Raw genomic sequence first — 17,907 nt, 5'->3', positions numbered from 1 at the left:
CGCCTGCTGAAACAAACAAATTGATTACCAGTTGCCGTTATCTTGGTGGACTGGCAATCCTACTGAGTCAGGAAGTTCTGCCGAGTTGATTTGCAAAGCCAAAATGTTCACTACACCAAAATGTTGATTTCCTTATGGTGGCTGAACCCAATCTGAGAAGAGTGGCTGGACTGCTATGGCTAGTGAACATATGGATGTGGTGATTCTCAATGTGTCTGCCAGATATGTATGTGACATCCCGTATTACTAGATGTAATTATTTTGTAATTGTAGAACTTGCAGACTTTAGCCTAGTCTCAGGCTACATCTCTCAAAATTCTGGAAATGAGAGGTTTCAGCAATTTATTGATAACTTGAAAGTATGTATACGCAGTTCTAGAAAACCTGTGGTACTTACTGGAGATTATAACCCTGAATGTCAAAAGTTAGGCAGTATGAGATCTACTCCGCAAGGCTACATACTTTCTGCTATGTTTAATGCTGCCAGCCTTATGATGCTTAATACTGAGTCCTTGTCTACCTTTGTTGACAGGGGGTGAGGTCGGTTGTGGATGTTATCACGTTCTCCAATAGAATTGCCGATTGAATCAAGGACTGACGGATTTGTGAGGAAGAGTTAGAAAGTGACCATTTGGCTATTGTTCACAATGGAGTGTGGGAAATCGGGAATCGCTGCCCGTAAACAAAGGTGACCCTCAGAATTTCTGAGCAAACATATTGTGGATAAGGTGGCTGAAAAGTTGGACCTTGCTTGGGTAATCTCACCTGAAGGGCTTATGGAGGTGTTGTGGGATGAGTGCAGTCGAGGCAGAGGACCAGAGGAGCCGGCAAAGAGAAGAGTCCACTGGTGGACTGATGAGATTGTTACAAGATGAGCAACTACATTTGCGGCAAGAAGGAAACTCCAGAGCGCAACGAGAAGAACTTCTAATGATGTAGACGAGTTACTTGTTGCATACCAACAAAGTTCCTTTGTGTGGCCATTAAGGAGGCCAAGGCACAAGCCTGGACAGAATTGGATGTTAATCAGTGCGGGGGGGGGGGCATATTGGACATTAATTGTGAGAGGAGCATATAAAATCATGAACAAGTTTGGTGTACCCACCTCCCCTGTAACTCAAAGAGACAACACACTTCATGTTGTCATGGACCTGTTCCCAGTAACTGAAGTTCCGTGGAATGAGATAGCCCCGGATCGTGAGCAAAGATTCTCCATTGAGGAGTAGAGACTGGTAGCCAAGAGAATTAATGCAGATAAAGAGTCCGGGGCCAGATGAGAGGATGAGGTCCCCAGATCTCTCATTAAATTAATGGCAACAAAGACATCCATGGGTCATACTGGACGCCTATAATATAGCTCTAGAGGCTGTTGCTTTCCTTTCTGTTGGGAGGGTGGTTGGTCCAAAGAAGGGTGACATGCTTGGGAGAGGTATCTCATATTGTCTGATATGCCTGCTCAGCACCCTAGGCAAGCTGTTAGAGAAATCACTGACAGGCTCTGGTGCAAGGTGGAAGCAAAGGGGAGCTTTCCCCTGCCAACAATGCCAACATGGCATTGTTAGGGGAAAGTCCACAATTGACGCATTCAATCGCGTAACTGAATGGGCTAGAGGTCAGAGCAGTGGCACCAGGCATTGACAGAGGATCCCATTAGCAGTCCTCCTAGCCATCAGGAACACCTTTGGTAGTATCCAATGGCTGACGATTATTGAATGCTAAGATTGAGTAATATAAGTGGGTATCTTCTTGGCACAGAAGGCTTAAAATTTCCACAGAAGATGGCAAGTTGGTTTTTGATGTGTTTGGTAGGGTTCCACAAGGGTTGGTTCTCGGCCCACTCCTGTGAGATTCCACTTTTGATGGGCTTTTGACAGTTGAGTTTGATGGGAATGTTGAACTTGTATAAGCAGATGATTTGGCCCTCCTTGTGGCCAGGCATACAGAGGCAAAAGTTGAGGAGGTGGCCAATAATACGGTTTGGCAAATAAGCTGCTGGCTTGAGGCAACAGGTTTACACCTGTTGCACCGAATAAAACCTCCGTAAGTAGCATTGGTTAGGAGAAAAAGATTGCGAGAAATGCAAATTAATGTTGCTGGGACCAGTATTCCCATGTTGGGATGCATTAAGTACCTCAGCTTGTGATTGGTGAGGAGGCAAACTACAATGTCTACCTTCAGCAAACCTTGGCATATGCTGAGACAGTTGTTGATCTCGGTTATACCACATACCGCATGGTTTTGTAAAATGCTATTGCGGTCATCTCAGAGATTCCACTAGTGCAGCTGTATGCACTAATGGTGAGTTTATCTTGGTATGACTAAGATAAAAGAGGCTAAGTACTTATTTCTGGTTGAGTGGCAGGAGGCCTGGAACACCTCACCTAATAGTGGATGGACATGTTAATTACTTCCGAGAATAGATGTATGGGTGCAGAGAGAACTGTATGGGTGAGAGAAGTAGGTTTGTATATCACGCAGCTCCTTTCTGGACATGGCGAGTTTGAAGCCTACCTATATAAATTTGGCAGGACAGTGTCTCCACTATGCAGGTACTACTATCTTGATACTGTTGAGCACACCATCTACTAATGCCAGCAGTGGGACGTGGTAAGAAAAGACCTCAGGTAAAGCTGGCTTTCTCCAAAAGAAACAGTTCGGTAAATGTTGATAGGAAGAGTGGAATGTGAAAAGTTAGTACCGATAGCAACAAGTACCCTGAAAACTAAAGCAAGAGAAGCTAGAGAATGGGATGGAGTCTGATTTAGAACCAAGATCAGTAAGAGGATTGAAGATCACCCAGCAAGGAATCAAAGTTGAATATAAACGACCTGAGACTCAGGCGAAGAAAGGGACCCGAGGTGGAAAGGGTGAAAGGCAGCCCCATGAGGAGCCATCATGTGTCTGCACTTGTGCAGATGGGTGACTGATGAAGCATGGAGACTCTGGACCCCTGGACTCTAAGGGCACCTGCTGGGGCCGTGCAATGCATAACTGCAGGATTGGCCCTGGAGGGGGAGAAACAGTAAGATAGGAGTTTTAGTCAGTAGGGTGTGGGTACAAATAGACTACTAATATCATCTAGCCGAGTCCATGCGAGTCTGACACTCACCCATTTATGGGGGGTGCGTAAATGTCATTTCTCATACTCATCAATAGTAATTTATGAAAACCGCTTGCCGTTCAGGATCATTTTTCTGCTGAGCAGCTCTCCTTGGACAATTTCAATAAAGTCAACTCAAGTCCACCAAGGGGCAATTCTTCCTTAATCCAAACTACACAGAATTCAATTCTCAGCAGCATCAATGAAAGTCAGAGAAAATCTTTCTGCCAAGTCTTCTAATTGAATATTAAACAAACTGTCTAAGAAACAGAATCTAGCAGAAAGCATATTAACATATTTAGGCCAGTCCACCTTTCTGTACAGAAAGTGTCCCCGCTAAACAGGGACCTGCATCTGTAAAATGTCTTGCAAATAAAAAGAAGGCCGTTATTTTCAACAAGAAAAAATTTTAAGAATATATTATGTTGTGCACATTCAACATTAGACCAAAATTTCTTGGAGCAAAGTCATTTTTTTATAACATACTGTCACTTTTATACTAAAAGAAAACATTAAATTACACATAAAATAAGCACAACTTCATGTGAAACAGTAAAAATGAACTATCAAAACAAAACCAAAAAATACACAAAATATAATTTAAAAAAAGTTTAAATGAAAAAGTTAATTTCAGCAAATTTATACAATGACATAACTTACCAGTAAACAGCAAGACTTTCACAATCCATACACACATTATGAGCTGCATCAGAACGATAATGTTCCTGGGCATGACCATTAACATATCTCCCACAATTTACAACACCACAGTGTAAACATAACCAAGGATTCTGTGTTGCTGAACATACTAGAAAAAATTAAAAATTAACTGAAATTAGTTGAAAATATTTGGTCTTACCAAAATATAACAATAAAACTAAACACACATAAATAACTTTTTTTACTAAGTACAGAAATCAGACCTCATGACCATAAAAACTATACCTGCATGTAAATTAAAAAAATTCCAGTTAAAATTTCTGCAAGTAAAACATAAAATTGAGTGAAAAATTAAATTTTACACTGAGAACTTTTCAACAAATCAAAGATAGAGAAATTTTCACAAGTTAAGGAAAATTCAAACATCATGCACAAATAACATAAAAACACAAAAATATAAACACTAACTTCCTTTCTCCCAAGATAACAAAAATTTATTTGAAGGAAGAAACAACCAAATAAAAAACAACTCCTCAAATTGGGGATAACAGTTCCTTCAGGTACTATAAAAAATTACCAGAAAGATCAGATCTACTTCACTTCCTTAACCTTCCCAACTTGTGATAACATCAAATTGTAAGAGCTTCTCGCCTAAGAAACAAACTAACAATGATAAGTAAATTAACAAAAATAAAGCAAAGAAAACAAACTATTACAATTAGCCAATTTTAAGTTTTATTACTTAATATTAGTTTAATCTTTAAATTAGGGGTCTCAGGAAGAAAGGCTATTTTCAAAATACATTGAAAGGTGTAACTGAGTAATATTTCTAATGTTTTTTGTAATAATATAGTTTTCCTAAATAATAAAGTAAAAATAAATTTTTCTAAAATTATTTTGTAATATTATGCAAGTAAATCCATATAATACATATAAAATTAGTGTTTTAAAGGATAAAATTATCATAGTTTAAGCTCTGTCAAAAAAATTTCAGAACATGTTTTCTCCTTCAAAGAAATAGATACAGTTAATTAAACAGACGTGTAATATTTGTTATCCCTCTATGAATCATGGTGAGGTGGCTTTAGTGCTCAGTGATACAGAATAGCTGGACCAAAGGTGCAACCATATCAGAGAGTCTTAGTCTGTTGACTAAGGAATGATTCCTGAAAATAGAGCAGCAAAGATGGTACACCGATTTATAACACAAAAGAAAAGGTTGACAGGTAGATAGAATAATTTGAAGAGTTATATGGAGAAAATGAATTAGAAACTGGTGTTATAGAGGAAAAAGAGGAAGTCTTCTTCCTTTAAGCGGACAGAAAGGGAGATACAGTACTGAGATCTGAATTTAAGAGAGAATTAAAAGATTCAAATGGCTGAAAGGCTCCTGGGATAAACAGGATACCTGCAGAATTACTGCACAGTGTGGGTGATGAAGCGATAGATAGATTATACAAACTGATGTATAATATTTGTGAAAAAAGGGAAGTTCCATCAGACTTCAAGAGTGTAATTGTCATGATACCAAAGAAAGTAGGAGCAGATAAATGTGAAGGATACAGAACAATTAGCTTAACTACTCGTGCACCAAAAATCTTAACTAGAATTCTGTTTAGAAGAAATTGAGATGAGAGTGGAAGAAGTATTAGGAGAAGACCAATTTGGTTTCAGGAAAAGTATAGGGACAAGGGAAGCAATTTTAGGGCTCAGATTAATAGTAGAAGAAAGATTAAAGAAAAACAAACCAACATACTTGGCAATTATAGACCTAGAAAAGGTATTGGATAACGTAGACTGGAATAAAATGTTCCAAAATTTTAAAAAAATTAGGGTTCAAATACAGAGATAGAAAAACAATTGCTAACATGTACAGGAACCAAACAGCAACAGTAATAATTGAAGAACATAAGAAAGAAGCCGTAATAAGAAAGGGAGTCCGACAAGGATGTTCCCTATCTCCGTTACTTTTTAATCTTTACATGGAACTAGCAGTTAATGATGTTAAAGAACAATTTAGATTCGGATTAACAGTACAAGGTGAAAAGATAAGATGCTACGATTTGCTGATGATATAATAATTCTAGCCGAGAGTAAAAAGGATTTAGAAGAAACAATGAACGGCATAGATGAAGTCCTACGCAAGAACTATCACATGAAAATAAACAAGAACAAAACAAAAGTAATGAAATGTAGTAGAAATAACGAGATGGTCTGTTGAATGTAAAAATAGGAAGACAAAGATTATGGAGGTAGAAGAATTTTGTTATTTGGGAAGTAAAATTACTAAAGATGGATGAAGCAAGAGCGATGTAAAATGCCAAATAGCACAGGCGAAATGAGCCTTTAGTCAGAAATACAATTGTTAACAACAAAAATTAATTTAAACGTCAGGAAAACATTTTTGAAAGCTTGGAGCGTAGCTTTATATGGAAGTGAAGCTTGGACGATCAGAGTACCTGAAAGAGAAGCTTTTGAAATGTGATGCTACAGGAGAATGTTAAAAATTGGATGGGTGGATAAAGTGACAAATGAAGAGGTGTTGCGGCAAATCGATGAAGAAAGAAGTATTTGGAAAAATATAGTTAAAAGAAGAGACAAACTTATAGGAAACATATTAAGGCATCCTGGAATAGTCACTTTAATATTGGAGGGACAGGTAGAAGGAAAAAATTGTGCAGGCAGGCAACATTTTGAATATGTAAAACAAATTGTTAGCGATGTAGAATGTACGAGGTACACCGAAAAGAAACTACCACTAGATAGAGAATCTTGGAGAGCTGCATCAAACTGATCAAATGACTGAAGACAAAATATATATATATATTTATATTGCAAAGTGTAATATTGAAATAAATGAAGTGTCAACTACGCATTGTTCAAAATACACTTTTCTTATCTTAGTGTTCCACACAAAACTGATGCAAGAAAAGAATATCACCTCCATTTGTATTAGTCTGATTTTATTATTTAACAAAAGAACTAGTTTTTAAATAAAATATAGACGAGTAGCAATCTCTGTCAACAAAGGGGGCCCAAACTTCCCAACTGAATTTTAACAATTTAACAGAAAACTGAAGGTAGATTGTAATTCAATATGTTAAAACTGTCAATCAACAGAATTCAAACCTGGAGCCTTCTTGATGAAAAACTGGCAGTTTTTTTAAGAGGCGCTTATCAGGCGCTTTATCAGGTTATAAAACATTTTTATTTGTTGTTTTAAAGTAAAGGGTCTTTCAACAAGATGTAAATTCCTACTCCTTATAACCTGATTGTACCACATTATTTGAAAGCAAAGATAAAATAGCAATGACCAAATTTATATTTAATAAACTGGTTTCCACAGATCAATATCATATTCACAAGACAAAACAAGCAAAGTGTGTTTTTTAACATGATGTTGACATTTGCTACTGGCTAGTGACAAGAAAATAATAAATGATACAAAAAAAAACTGTTATACTTAAGAATCAAATTCATACTTAAGGAAATGTAAATATCCACTTGAATAAACTATTCAAGTAAAACCAATTCTTGCCATTTGAAGTAAATTTAATGGTAATATGAAACTCAGCTGATAAAATTTTGCAAACCAGTGTGCTACACAGAGACAAAAGGTACTATCGAGTTGGGCATGGGCAGCACATAATAGCTAAAATTCCCTCCACAAACCTGCCGTAATGTGTTGAAATCTATTTACCGGTTTGTTTTCAGCAGCAGTTAAAATGGAGTCGAGTACAGTCAATATGTCAATACTTGTTAAAACAGCACACAGTGATTTTATTTTTAACAGCAGAAAATGTGAATCCTAGATTTTTTTCATCGTTTAAAAAAGTACTCCTTTCAACAGTGAAACTGAATAGGTGGGGGACATTGAAATTTATGTAAAGTGACAATTGAGGATGCACCTCACAGTGGACGACCAATTTCTGTAACCAGTCACAGAAATTCACTCGTCATCCACTGTAAGGTGCGTCCACCTCTAAAATGAGGTGGACTTGCTGCACAATGACTGGCGATATAACCCACCTATGCATCTCTATTCAGTCAGACATATCTAAAGAATGAGTAGGCCATATCAAGCAATTGGGTTACCATAAAATCTGTGCACAATGGGTACTGTGCAAATTGACGAATAAACACAAGCACAGTCGTGTTGAATGTTACGAAAAACTTTTACAGCCTATCATGCCGAAGGAAACAACTTCCTTTTCAATATTGTGACCAGGGATGAGAGTTGGGTACATCATTACGACCTGGAAGAAAAAAGGTAAAGCATGAAATACAGACTTATGAATCTCCAAAACCCAAAACATTCAGAACTCAAGCCTTGGCAAAGAAACTCCTTTTGACGATATTTTGGGATGCCAAACACATTTATGTGACTGAGTATCTGGAACATGGGACGACTGTGAACTCCGAATGGTACACTGATACGTTAAGACACCTAAGACAAGTATGTCGCGTTCATAAGACCACCATGCCCATAATCTTGCAACATGACAATGTGCAACCTCATACATCGCACACCACTAAGTGATATGCTGAAGTTTGAGCCTATTCTGCATCTGCCATATTTGCAGGATTTGGGCCATGCAACTTCCACATCTTTCCTCATCTCATAGTTCAGTGTTTGAGAGTAAAAATAGAGTATTACCTAAGAATTCTTTTGGACAAAATAGATTTTCATGAAAAGCTTGTGTGCTTTTTGTTTTTTGGGGGTGAACACTACCCCTTGTCAAAAAAAGTTCAAAAACCATAGATTTAACATTTCATAAATTGAAATCATGTTTAAATATGTAGAATAAACATTATTTTGTGTTGTTGAATATAATTTATGATGTTTCACTCCTTTCAACCCTTAGAAACCACCCTTATGATGAAATTTAAAAAAAAATCACTTTTAACGGTTTGAAATGGTTTTAATGGTGCATTTATAATGAATTAAAATTCCCTTTACCACTTATAATTTACGATTTATTGCAACATTTCAACCCTTAATAAACACCCCCTTATGAAAAAAATTGTTAAAATTATAGATTTTAAGTGTTTTGTAGCTCAAAATCATTAAATGCGTGGAATAAACGAATAAACAATGTTTCATATTCTGAAACACATTTTATAATGTGTTACAACATTGCAACCCTTAGAATCCACCCTAATGACAAAAAAAAACTTATTTCAATAGCTTGAAATTAAAAACTAAAATTATAAAATGAGTAAAGGAGAGAAATAAAAATGTCATTATAATGTACAACTCTATGGATCATCACAAGAACTGTCATCACTACTGACCACCTCCTCTTGTCAGTAACTGGAGGACAATTTTTGTCATTTATCACGAGAGCATTTTCCACACGTAGGGTTACAAAAAAAGTCCAACTTTTCTGCAGCCACAAGTAGCATCCTGTTTTGCAATTGCAAAATAACATTTGGGCTGTTCTTCCGGTGCAATTGGTTTGTTAATAATAACTTCCTAACTTTTAAGCTATCCAATCACCCAAAAAAAATTTTGTAGGAATTTAAAGGGCTACAAGGCATGTGAAGTTCAGATTCCTTGAGCCCTTTATTTTTGAAATTTTTGAGTTTAAAGGGCTTGGGGAAGGTGGTCCTCCTCGCACTCAAATGCAAACTTCTAACGATGATATCTCAATCAATTTTAATTCTACAGAAATAAAAAAAAAGATTTTCAGTAAAAAAAACTACTCCAGCATTTGTATTTTCTTTAGTTTCTGAATTGCTGTGAAAAAGAAAATCTTTTAAGAAATTTTAAAACATTTTTCATATTTTTAATTGACCTGTTTTTTTTAATCTAGTTATTCCAAACCAGTCAAACTTCTAGAATACATTTTTGTACTTAAATAAAGTAAATTGTAAAAGAATTACGTTCAATTTCAATTCTTGTGAAAAAGTCATTTGTAAAACCATATTAAAAAAAAAGCAAAACAACCATATTATTTTCATCATAACTCCATTAAGTTAATTTTAAAGGTTTTTGAAAAATATCCTATATAAGTTTTCCTCGAAAGATGTTCCATTTTTCCATTATTTAATGATGAAAAGTTTGACTTCAGTTTTCAGTGAACAAAAAGTTACCTTCAACAGCCATATATAACTCAGTTCATATTGCATCTACAGAAATAAATTAAAAAAACCAATTTCTTTGTTACAAGCTTCATTTGCTAATCTTTTCAATAAAACCTAAGGTTTTTGAGTTATTCGTGAAAAATTGTTCAATAGTTGGATGAAAAATCAATATTTTCAATCACGAATAATTCAAAAAGTATTGACTACAACAAATTTTATACAAAATTTTTTGCTTAGATTCTTGTATTGATTTTAGCTAGATTCTTGTATTGATTTTAGCTAGATTCTTGTATTGATTTCTTCAGTTATTTTGAATGTAATAATTTCCACCCCCCGAGAAGGGGTGGCATCCACCTCCAGAGTAAAAGCACACATCGGCACTATATAACTTTTGTTCCTTGAGCTATTCCCTAATTACTGTCCAAATTTCACGTCAATCAGTTTTGTCCAAAAGAATTCTGAGCGAAAAACAGTCATCAAACACTGGACTATCAAGAGAGATCTCAAAGGTAATCATTACACCACCAACGATGAGGTGAAGGAAGCTGTGGCCACTTGGATCCGAGAAAGACATCCCAAATTTTTCAGTGACTGAATGCAAAAACTTGGTCACGTTGGGAAAAGTGTTACCAGTGTAAACGGGGATTATATTGAAAAATAAATACTGCATTTTTTTGTAAGGTATTGTATTTTTATTCATTTTTTATTTCATTCCAATATCTCTTTTCATTCCCATGCTATGCATGTATGAGTAAAATTTATCAGCCACGCCTAGTAATAAGAGTAAATTACCAAACAGGGCAAAACCAACATTACAAACCAAAAATACAGATAAAAAAACAAACAGTATGAAAAAAAAACTGTTTTAATTGAGAATTCAAAAGTTTTAGTCTTCTAACAATTTGACAGGTTTCATGCCATTTTTCATTCCTTGTTCTGGGCTAATCTTTTAACATCTACATATTTCCATTTCTTCGATCAAGTTACTACAAGACCGCATTATTATTTTAATCTCTATTCATTAAAATAAACAAATTTTTAAAATATAGGAAATTTTTGGTATTATATGCAATACAACGTCAGCTGTAATTACTGTACTACAAGGGATATCATTCAGTCTAGTATTTAATACGAAAAATTGAAAAGAAGATGTCTGATGATTAAGGACCACATGATTTGCACAGCTAAATCAACTCAAGACTTGTTTGTGAAAATATACTTAGAAATTCTGAAACTGAGAGAAACAAAAATTAATGAATACCCTAATATAATATCTTTAACATGTAAAAATGATTTTTAACTTTTATTTGAACAATCAATCATCTTTTGGCAAAAATGGAAGGTCATTTTCAGTTTTCAAGTAGAGATTAACACTGATGCAATTTTTGAACTCTGTGTTCTCTTTCATGAATTCTTTAGTTTCATTTCAAATTGAAGCAAATTTGTACATTATTTCTGTCAACAAAAATAAACACAAATCACTCTAGGATGTTATTGTTTTAATCATTTTTGTAGATAAAAAATAAGATAAAACAATTCTAATGAAACTTCAAGGGTGAATATGAAATCTTTAATAATTTTAAAACAAAAAATTTACAGTAAACATACATCCTTCCAGTCTTGCCAATAAAGCATTTCATATTTATTCACCGATGCAATCTATAAAAGAAAAAAATGTATCCGTAATATATTAACAAAATCATTGAACAAACAAAAAATTGTTAGATTTGGGCCACAGAGAACCTTTGAGTAATTTATGAAAGACATTTCATCTAGCAGCCCATTTGTTATGGATTTTGGGCTGGCAGAGGTTACTGGACTGAACTTTTACAAAAATAAGCCTAGAAATGCAATGAATGATCATTACCAAAAATATTAACAGAGCCTTTGTGGCCTCAGAAAAGTGGTCACCTGGTTACATTGTCCACAAAATAAATTTAAAGAAAATTTCTTGGCCTTTCAACAACCACATCAGATACCAGCACAGCTACCATGGTGTGGAGATCTCAATCCATACAATTTCTATCTTCAGAGACTTTGTAAAATATTGTTTTTATAAAAAAAACACAGATAATTCTTAGCTTAAAGCAAAGGCTCAACATTTTATGCAAAATTGGGCCTCAACTTTATGGAAAGGTAGTCAAAACATTTTGTCCAAATAGGAAAAAGTGAACCACAACAGTTATTTTGATTTTGCAATCTACAATTAACTGCAGCAATATTTAAGACAACATTGACAATGATATGGTCTTATCTCAAGGTCCCTTTTTATGGAACACTCTAGTTAAGAAATGGAACTAAGAAGATAGCTAATTAAACCAGTAAAACAACACTAATACCACTGGAATGGTGTAATATATATGTAACATAACATAAGTTAAAATACCTAATCGTTAAAAAATTCTACTTTTACTTTTACTTCACCAGTAATAAACAATACAACAGTAGAAGCATCCCAATCTTAACAGAAATATATCCTTTTACCAATCAAGAATTTTGCTCTTCACTCTTTGCTAAAACTCTTTATTCTACAACCAGTTCTAAAACTTCTTTAAAATCATCATCACCATGGCTGAAATCCTGTTTAACTAAGTTCTGTAACACCTGCTTGGTCATCAATAAAATACAAAATTCATAAAGAAATAAGTGTTAAACCTTTTAGTCTACAATCTTACTTATTTTCTTATACTTCTCAACGCAATTCTTTATATGATGATTTACCTGCCCTTTTCTCATTTCTTCTCTAACTCCATATATCAAATCATTTATACTCTCCAAGAAAGTTTTTGATATTGATACATTCAAATTCATTTATATATTATTTATGTCACAAAATCAGTTTTGTAAGTTGTAGCAAACTGTTCAAAAGCTAATCCATTATGTGAAGGTAAGTTAGGGTTAACGTTAAAGAGTTTTGTGGAGAGGAATGAACCAAACCATAAACCAATCTCATTAGTTGTCAGTCAAACTCTAAGTCAGCTGTTGAAGATGACTTGACTGTATTCTTTGTAATGTGATAATCTGTCTTATATATGACCAGTAGCACAGAACATGTTTCAGTCAAGTGTCCTATGAGATGGTGAAGTATATGTGAAATTAACCTAATCTCTATCAACTTAAGTCAAAACTCTTGATAGAATCCTAACCTCTCTCAGCAGAACCGATTAGCATCTGAACAGGTCTTGGTAACTCACAAAATTTATAGCTAATTAACTGACTAGAGTACTGAAAACACGGCACAGACTGACCTTGCATGGGTCATCCACTGTTCAAACCTCATTCTAATGTTTAGATCTTGTTTTCCTGATCCTAAGTATATCTACTATGGTACATTAAATTGAATAAAATTGAAAATGAACACTTAACATACATATAATCCCACTTCACAAATAACACTTGAGAAATCTCCACAAATAAAAATCCCTTTAGTTATGATCAGGAAATCATTGAAGTCAGGCCATCCACTCTTCTCATCTGAACTAGCAGAAGAATGTTTTGTTTTAATCTCACACTGATGTGGCATACACATTCCATAATGAGATGTGGAGGTTCAACATCCCAAATTCAAATACTGTGTACATATTCTCATCCCAAAACATGAAATGTTACTTCATCACTGAAAATAAACTTCTTCACAAACTCCTTGTGTGATCATGACATAACCTCTCCATAATATATGCAGATAATTCAATTCATTTAATTTTGTTCTGTGGATTAATTCTAGATAACATCTGAATTTTACAACTAAATTTTTATTGAAAATCCTGACAGCAAAACACTTGCATATTGATTTTTTTGGTATACAACTTCTTTGCACAGCTTAAACAGTCCCATCAGTCATAAATATTCTTCCTGGACATGACTACCACAGGAGACTACCTGATTCCCTGAGTTGTTTATACCACCAAAACATATTAAATTCATGTGGTGGTTTTCATTGAACACGCAACAGTATTTATATCTAACATGTGCAACTGATCCAACTTAAGCCACATAATATTTTAAACCTTCACAGTCACTAACAAGCTTCATACAATTACTGATATTTTAACAAGTATGCATTTCTTTTGTTTCTCTTCATTTTGATGGATACTTAAAACATTTACATCATGCTTTGTTCCAAAACTATAATTTAAACCCACCTTATTTTAAAGACACTTGATTACTGTGATTTTCAACAATCACACACACACACCAAAAAATTGAATTTTTCAAATTATATGATTTTGAAATAATATAATATCTATTATGGACTGATTTGTTAAAACATAAGAATTACACAAGATTCCAAATTCAATCATATGATTACCTCCCAAATATAATAAAATAATATTTTATAGTTAAATATTTTAATTTCTAAAATTCACTCAAAACTCCTACAATAAAAGTTGAAATCTATTCCCATCCTAATAATGCCTTCCTTCTCTCTATATATAAGTTTTCTTACATAATTTCTCCATACAGACATTTTTTAGTTTTCATGTTATTACTTTATACATATAGTTACTCTTCAGGAATAAATATCAATATTTTGGGTTAATTTAATCTTTTTTAAGCTCTTTGTAAAGATGAATTTATTAGTTATATTGAATTTTTTACTATAGTTTATCTGTAACATTTTGTCACTGATTTACAATAATGTTCTACTGTTAGAGCAGATAATATAAACAGTTTTGTTTTTCTTTTAAATGACTACAGATAACTTATGTATTATGAAAAATGGCTTGTCATAAATAAAACTTACTGATAACACCCACCTCGATTAGACAAAAATAATAAAAATGTCAAAGCCAATACAAAAAGTAAAAGAATTAATAATATGCCATTACATTTTTTAATAACCTGTTTTTAATGTTCTTATATTTTTATAAGCTAATATAAATTCATATGAATATAAACAGTTTCATGAATTTCATCTTGCTTTTACCCATAGCATCCCCCTCTACAGTTTCTATTGGCTCTTATCAATATTTTCTCAAATTCACTATAATTAAGGTCTCGATTACACAAACAAGACCAAATTTAGCAATTGTTTGCTAGTTTTCAAGAAATGAGGCAAAGAGAAAAACATAATTATATTCATAATTTTTCAATCAAGATTTTTTTTACTCTGGGAACTCAAAATGTCAATCTGAAAGATCAGAAGATTTCATTTTTGTAGCAATAACAATACATTGCCTCTGTACTAAACAGAAACAAACCCAAACAAGCTTTATAAATATATGTAAATTACCAACCACAATTACTAACACAATAGATAAGATTAAATTTTTAATAACCAAGTATTCATTTAACTGAAATTGTTTTAAGCGTTTTTATGAATTTTACATAGGCCAAAAAAATTATACACTGGAATGATTATATTAGCAAATGAAAACTTGTGAGAGAAGTGTGTTTTTTAAATTTCTATTTGTCTGAAGAAATGTGACAAAAGTAGAGGCTAGGTCAAAATTTTACAAATATCGTAAAACTACTCCTATACATTTTCAAAATAACACAAGTTACTTATTCCAATTATAAGGAAACTTTTGCATAAACAACATAACTCAGCTCAGAAATTTATGTTAACTCTCCTCTAAGCAGTTTTTTAACAATAAATTTATCTTACACTATGTCTTAAAATAATGGATTAATTTTTAAAATGAATACTGGTGAAAAGCAAAATTTATTGTTTTTCTGCAATAAGCAGGTTTTTTAGTGCTATTTAAAAATCAATCTACTTACTACTGTGCAAAGACAAGAAGAAATAGCACAGTAATGTGATAAAAAGTTAATCTTCCAGTTGTTAAATATTTATTTTGCAGTTCAACCTATAAATGGAAAAGATAAAAAATAATTTAACTTTTAATAGCACTAGCTAAAATAAAAATTTTTATTTTACAGGTAAAACTGTAATAAATTAACATACAATAATTTGATCAACTAAATAACCTTTAACAGTTATGCAGGCATGATAAACTTTTACTGAAGATCAAGAAAAACAAATTAATATCTCTAAATATTACTTATATTTGAACTTGTATATCTGTACTCAGAAATTAGGATATCAAAACCTTTTAAACACAGAGGTATATTTATTTTTGCTCACATAAGTAGAAATATCATACATAGAAGCATATTCTTAAAGAAACCTTCAAGCTATACAGTTCAGCACAAACAATTTAGAAATTATTGTTTAAAAAAAATCTTGCTAAACTGAAAAGAGAATATGAATAACACCAGTTTATATATTTGCAAACATTAACAGTAAATGCAGTTGAGTTATTTTTATTTATCTACTGTTACTTAGATCATACAGAATACAAAAAAATATTGGCCTACTATGTAAATCTACAACAAAAAATTTTTGTGTAAGATTTAAAAAAGCAAGAAAAAAGGTTTAATAAGTACACACTCTTGCTTTCGCTACTTCCATATGAAGTCTTAGCAACAAAAAGAAAACAATCATTTTATTATGCATTAATGACAGTAATAAACAACATACAAAATATTCCCATAAACACAATTCTCAAACTTCACGAAGGCTTATACTTATTCTATTTTACGTGTAAAAACCCGATCGACCCATCAAAATACTTAATTACAAAAAAAAAGTTATTTATTAATTACGGTAATTTAGGTTAAGTTGGACAATTTTTTATTATCTTAGGAACGAAAGATAAATGACGTGGGGAGATGATGATTTAAATCTTAACATCATTCTGTTAATAAAAAAGAAGAAAATCTTCTGTTAGTTTCCAATTATTGAAAAAAAACAAAAGAACACGACCAAGCTTCTACTCTTCTTCCTTCCCCAGCCTACTGTCAATGGCCATGTCAAAGATTTAAATAAACAAAAATGTTATACAAAACTATTTTGTGTAAAATAAATTTATCACTAATACATAAAAAGAATATTTTTAAATCGTTCTATTAAATTTTTAAAATTAGATCAATATTAAAAAAAAGATCTATTCCCACCTGCGCAAACCCAATCCTTTGTCATATCTCTTTTTTCAAGCAAACTTGTGTTCTGTAATTTAACGCTGTCTAAAATATGTGGACATTCCATAATTAAAATTGCTAAACGATTTTAAATTAAAAATATTAATTAACAGTCTACCCAATAGCACAATTATTACTAAGGTCCAGTATTACTGTCTCTGAAATCCTAGCTCCCTACCACCAAGATCCATGAGCACACCACTTCATACATGTATTCTTGCGCTACGACAAGACTGAACTAATCATGGCAGGCCCGTCGGGTAGGTTTCATTACGCACGCTGTAAACATTGTAAAAAAAAAACCTTATTTTTTAAGGTAACAATAAGAAATTGGCAATAATGAAAATAAATACTTCAAGTAAATGTTTGTTAATGTACTTGGTTTATCGTACGAATATTTACTACTTTTTTTTAATTCCGTAATTCATTGGTTCCATAACCAATAAAAAAGTTCAATCAATAGTTTTCATCACTTATGTTTCATTTTAAATTAAATTTAAACGAGGTCAATAAAAATATGCATTTTTCCCCGTTTTAAAAGTTGTGAATCGTTGGTTATAATATACCTTTGATTTCTGTAGGAGAGTGTGTATTACAACCTTTAAAATCTATAATTATTCAAGGTGTGAAAAAAATGTTTTGAATTCATTGACCTTTCCGGGCACGTTTTCAAGGGAAAAAATATTAATTGATGGTATGTACGTCAGTTAGGATTAAATTTTTATACAACCTTATAAGTGGCCCATATATGTTAGAAAAAACGGGGGGAAAAAGTTTGTAAACATCTCGGACTTATTGAACCTAATCAGCTTAGAAATTAAAAGTTGATTTTCGTCTGGAAATACCGGTGAAAGTAAACAATATTTGTTTTTAAAAAATTATTAATTTTTTTTACGGAAGGAAATTCAGAAAATGTCTTTGTTAAATCGCTACAGAGGTTTTTCTTATTTTATCGCCAGGAAAAATTCACATCTACTGTATTTGTTCTTGAAAAAACATTATTATTAATTAATCTAATACTATTTTGATCAAATTTTAACTCTCATTAATACCAATTTTTATTTAAAATTAACTTT

The 17,907-nt window shown here is 32.8% G+C and overlaps 1 protein-coding gene across 2 annotated transcripts in view; it reads right to left on the bottom strand.

The window, feature by feature from the left end:
* LOC142318271 (ubiquitin carboxyl-terminal hydrolase 3-like) overlaps window positions 1-17,045 on the bottom strand; it is a 48,415-nt gene extending 31,370 nt beyond the window's left edge. For both annotated transcript variants that reach the window (XM_075354836.1, XM_075354837.1), the window contains exons 1-2: window positions 16,808-17,045; window positions 3,761-3,908 (exon numbers count right to left, since the gene is read on the bottom strand). In XM_075354836.1, the coding sequence (XP_075210951.1) occupies window positions 3,761-3,908; window positions 16,808-16,898 (239 nt within the window). In that variant the 5' untranslated portion in view covers window positions 16,899-17,045. The remainder of the gene's footprint in view (window positions 1-3,760; window positions 3,909-16,807) is intronic.
* Between the last annotated feature and the right edge of the window lie 862 nt (window positions 17,046-17,907).

Source organism: Lycorma delicatula, chromosome 1 (genome assembly GCF_047948215.1).
Source record: "Lycorma delicatula isolate Av1 chromosome 1, ASM4794821v1, whole genome shotgun sequence".
NCBI classification, from domain to species: domain Eukaryota; kingdom Metazoa; phylum Arthropoda; class Insecta; order Hemiptera; family Fulgoridae; genus Lycorma; species Lycorma delicatula.
The sequence above is the reverse complement of the archived record's forward strand: the minus strand, read 5'-3'. Positions and strand labels throughout refer to the sequence as shown.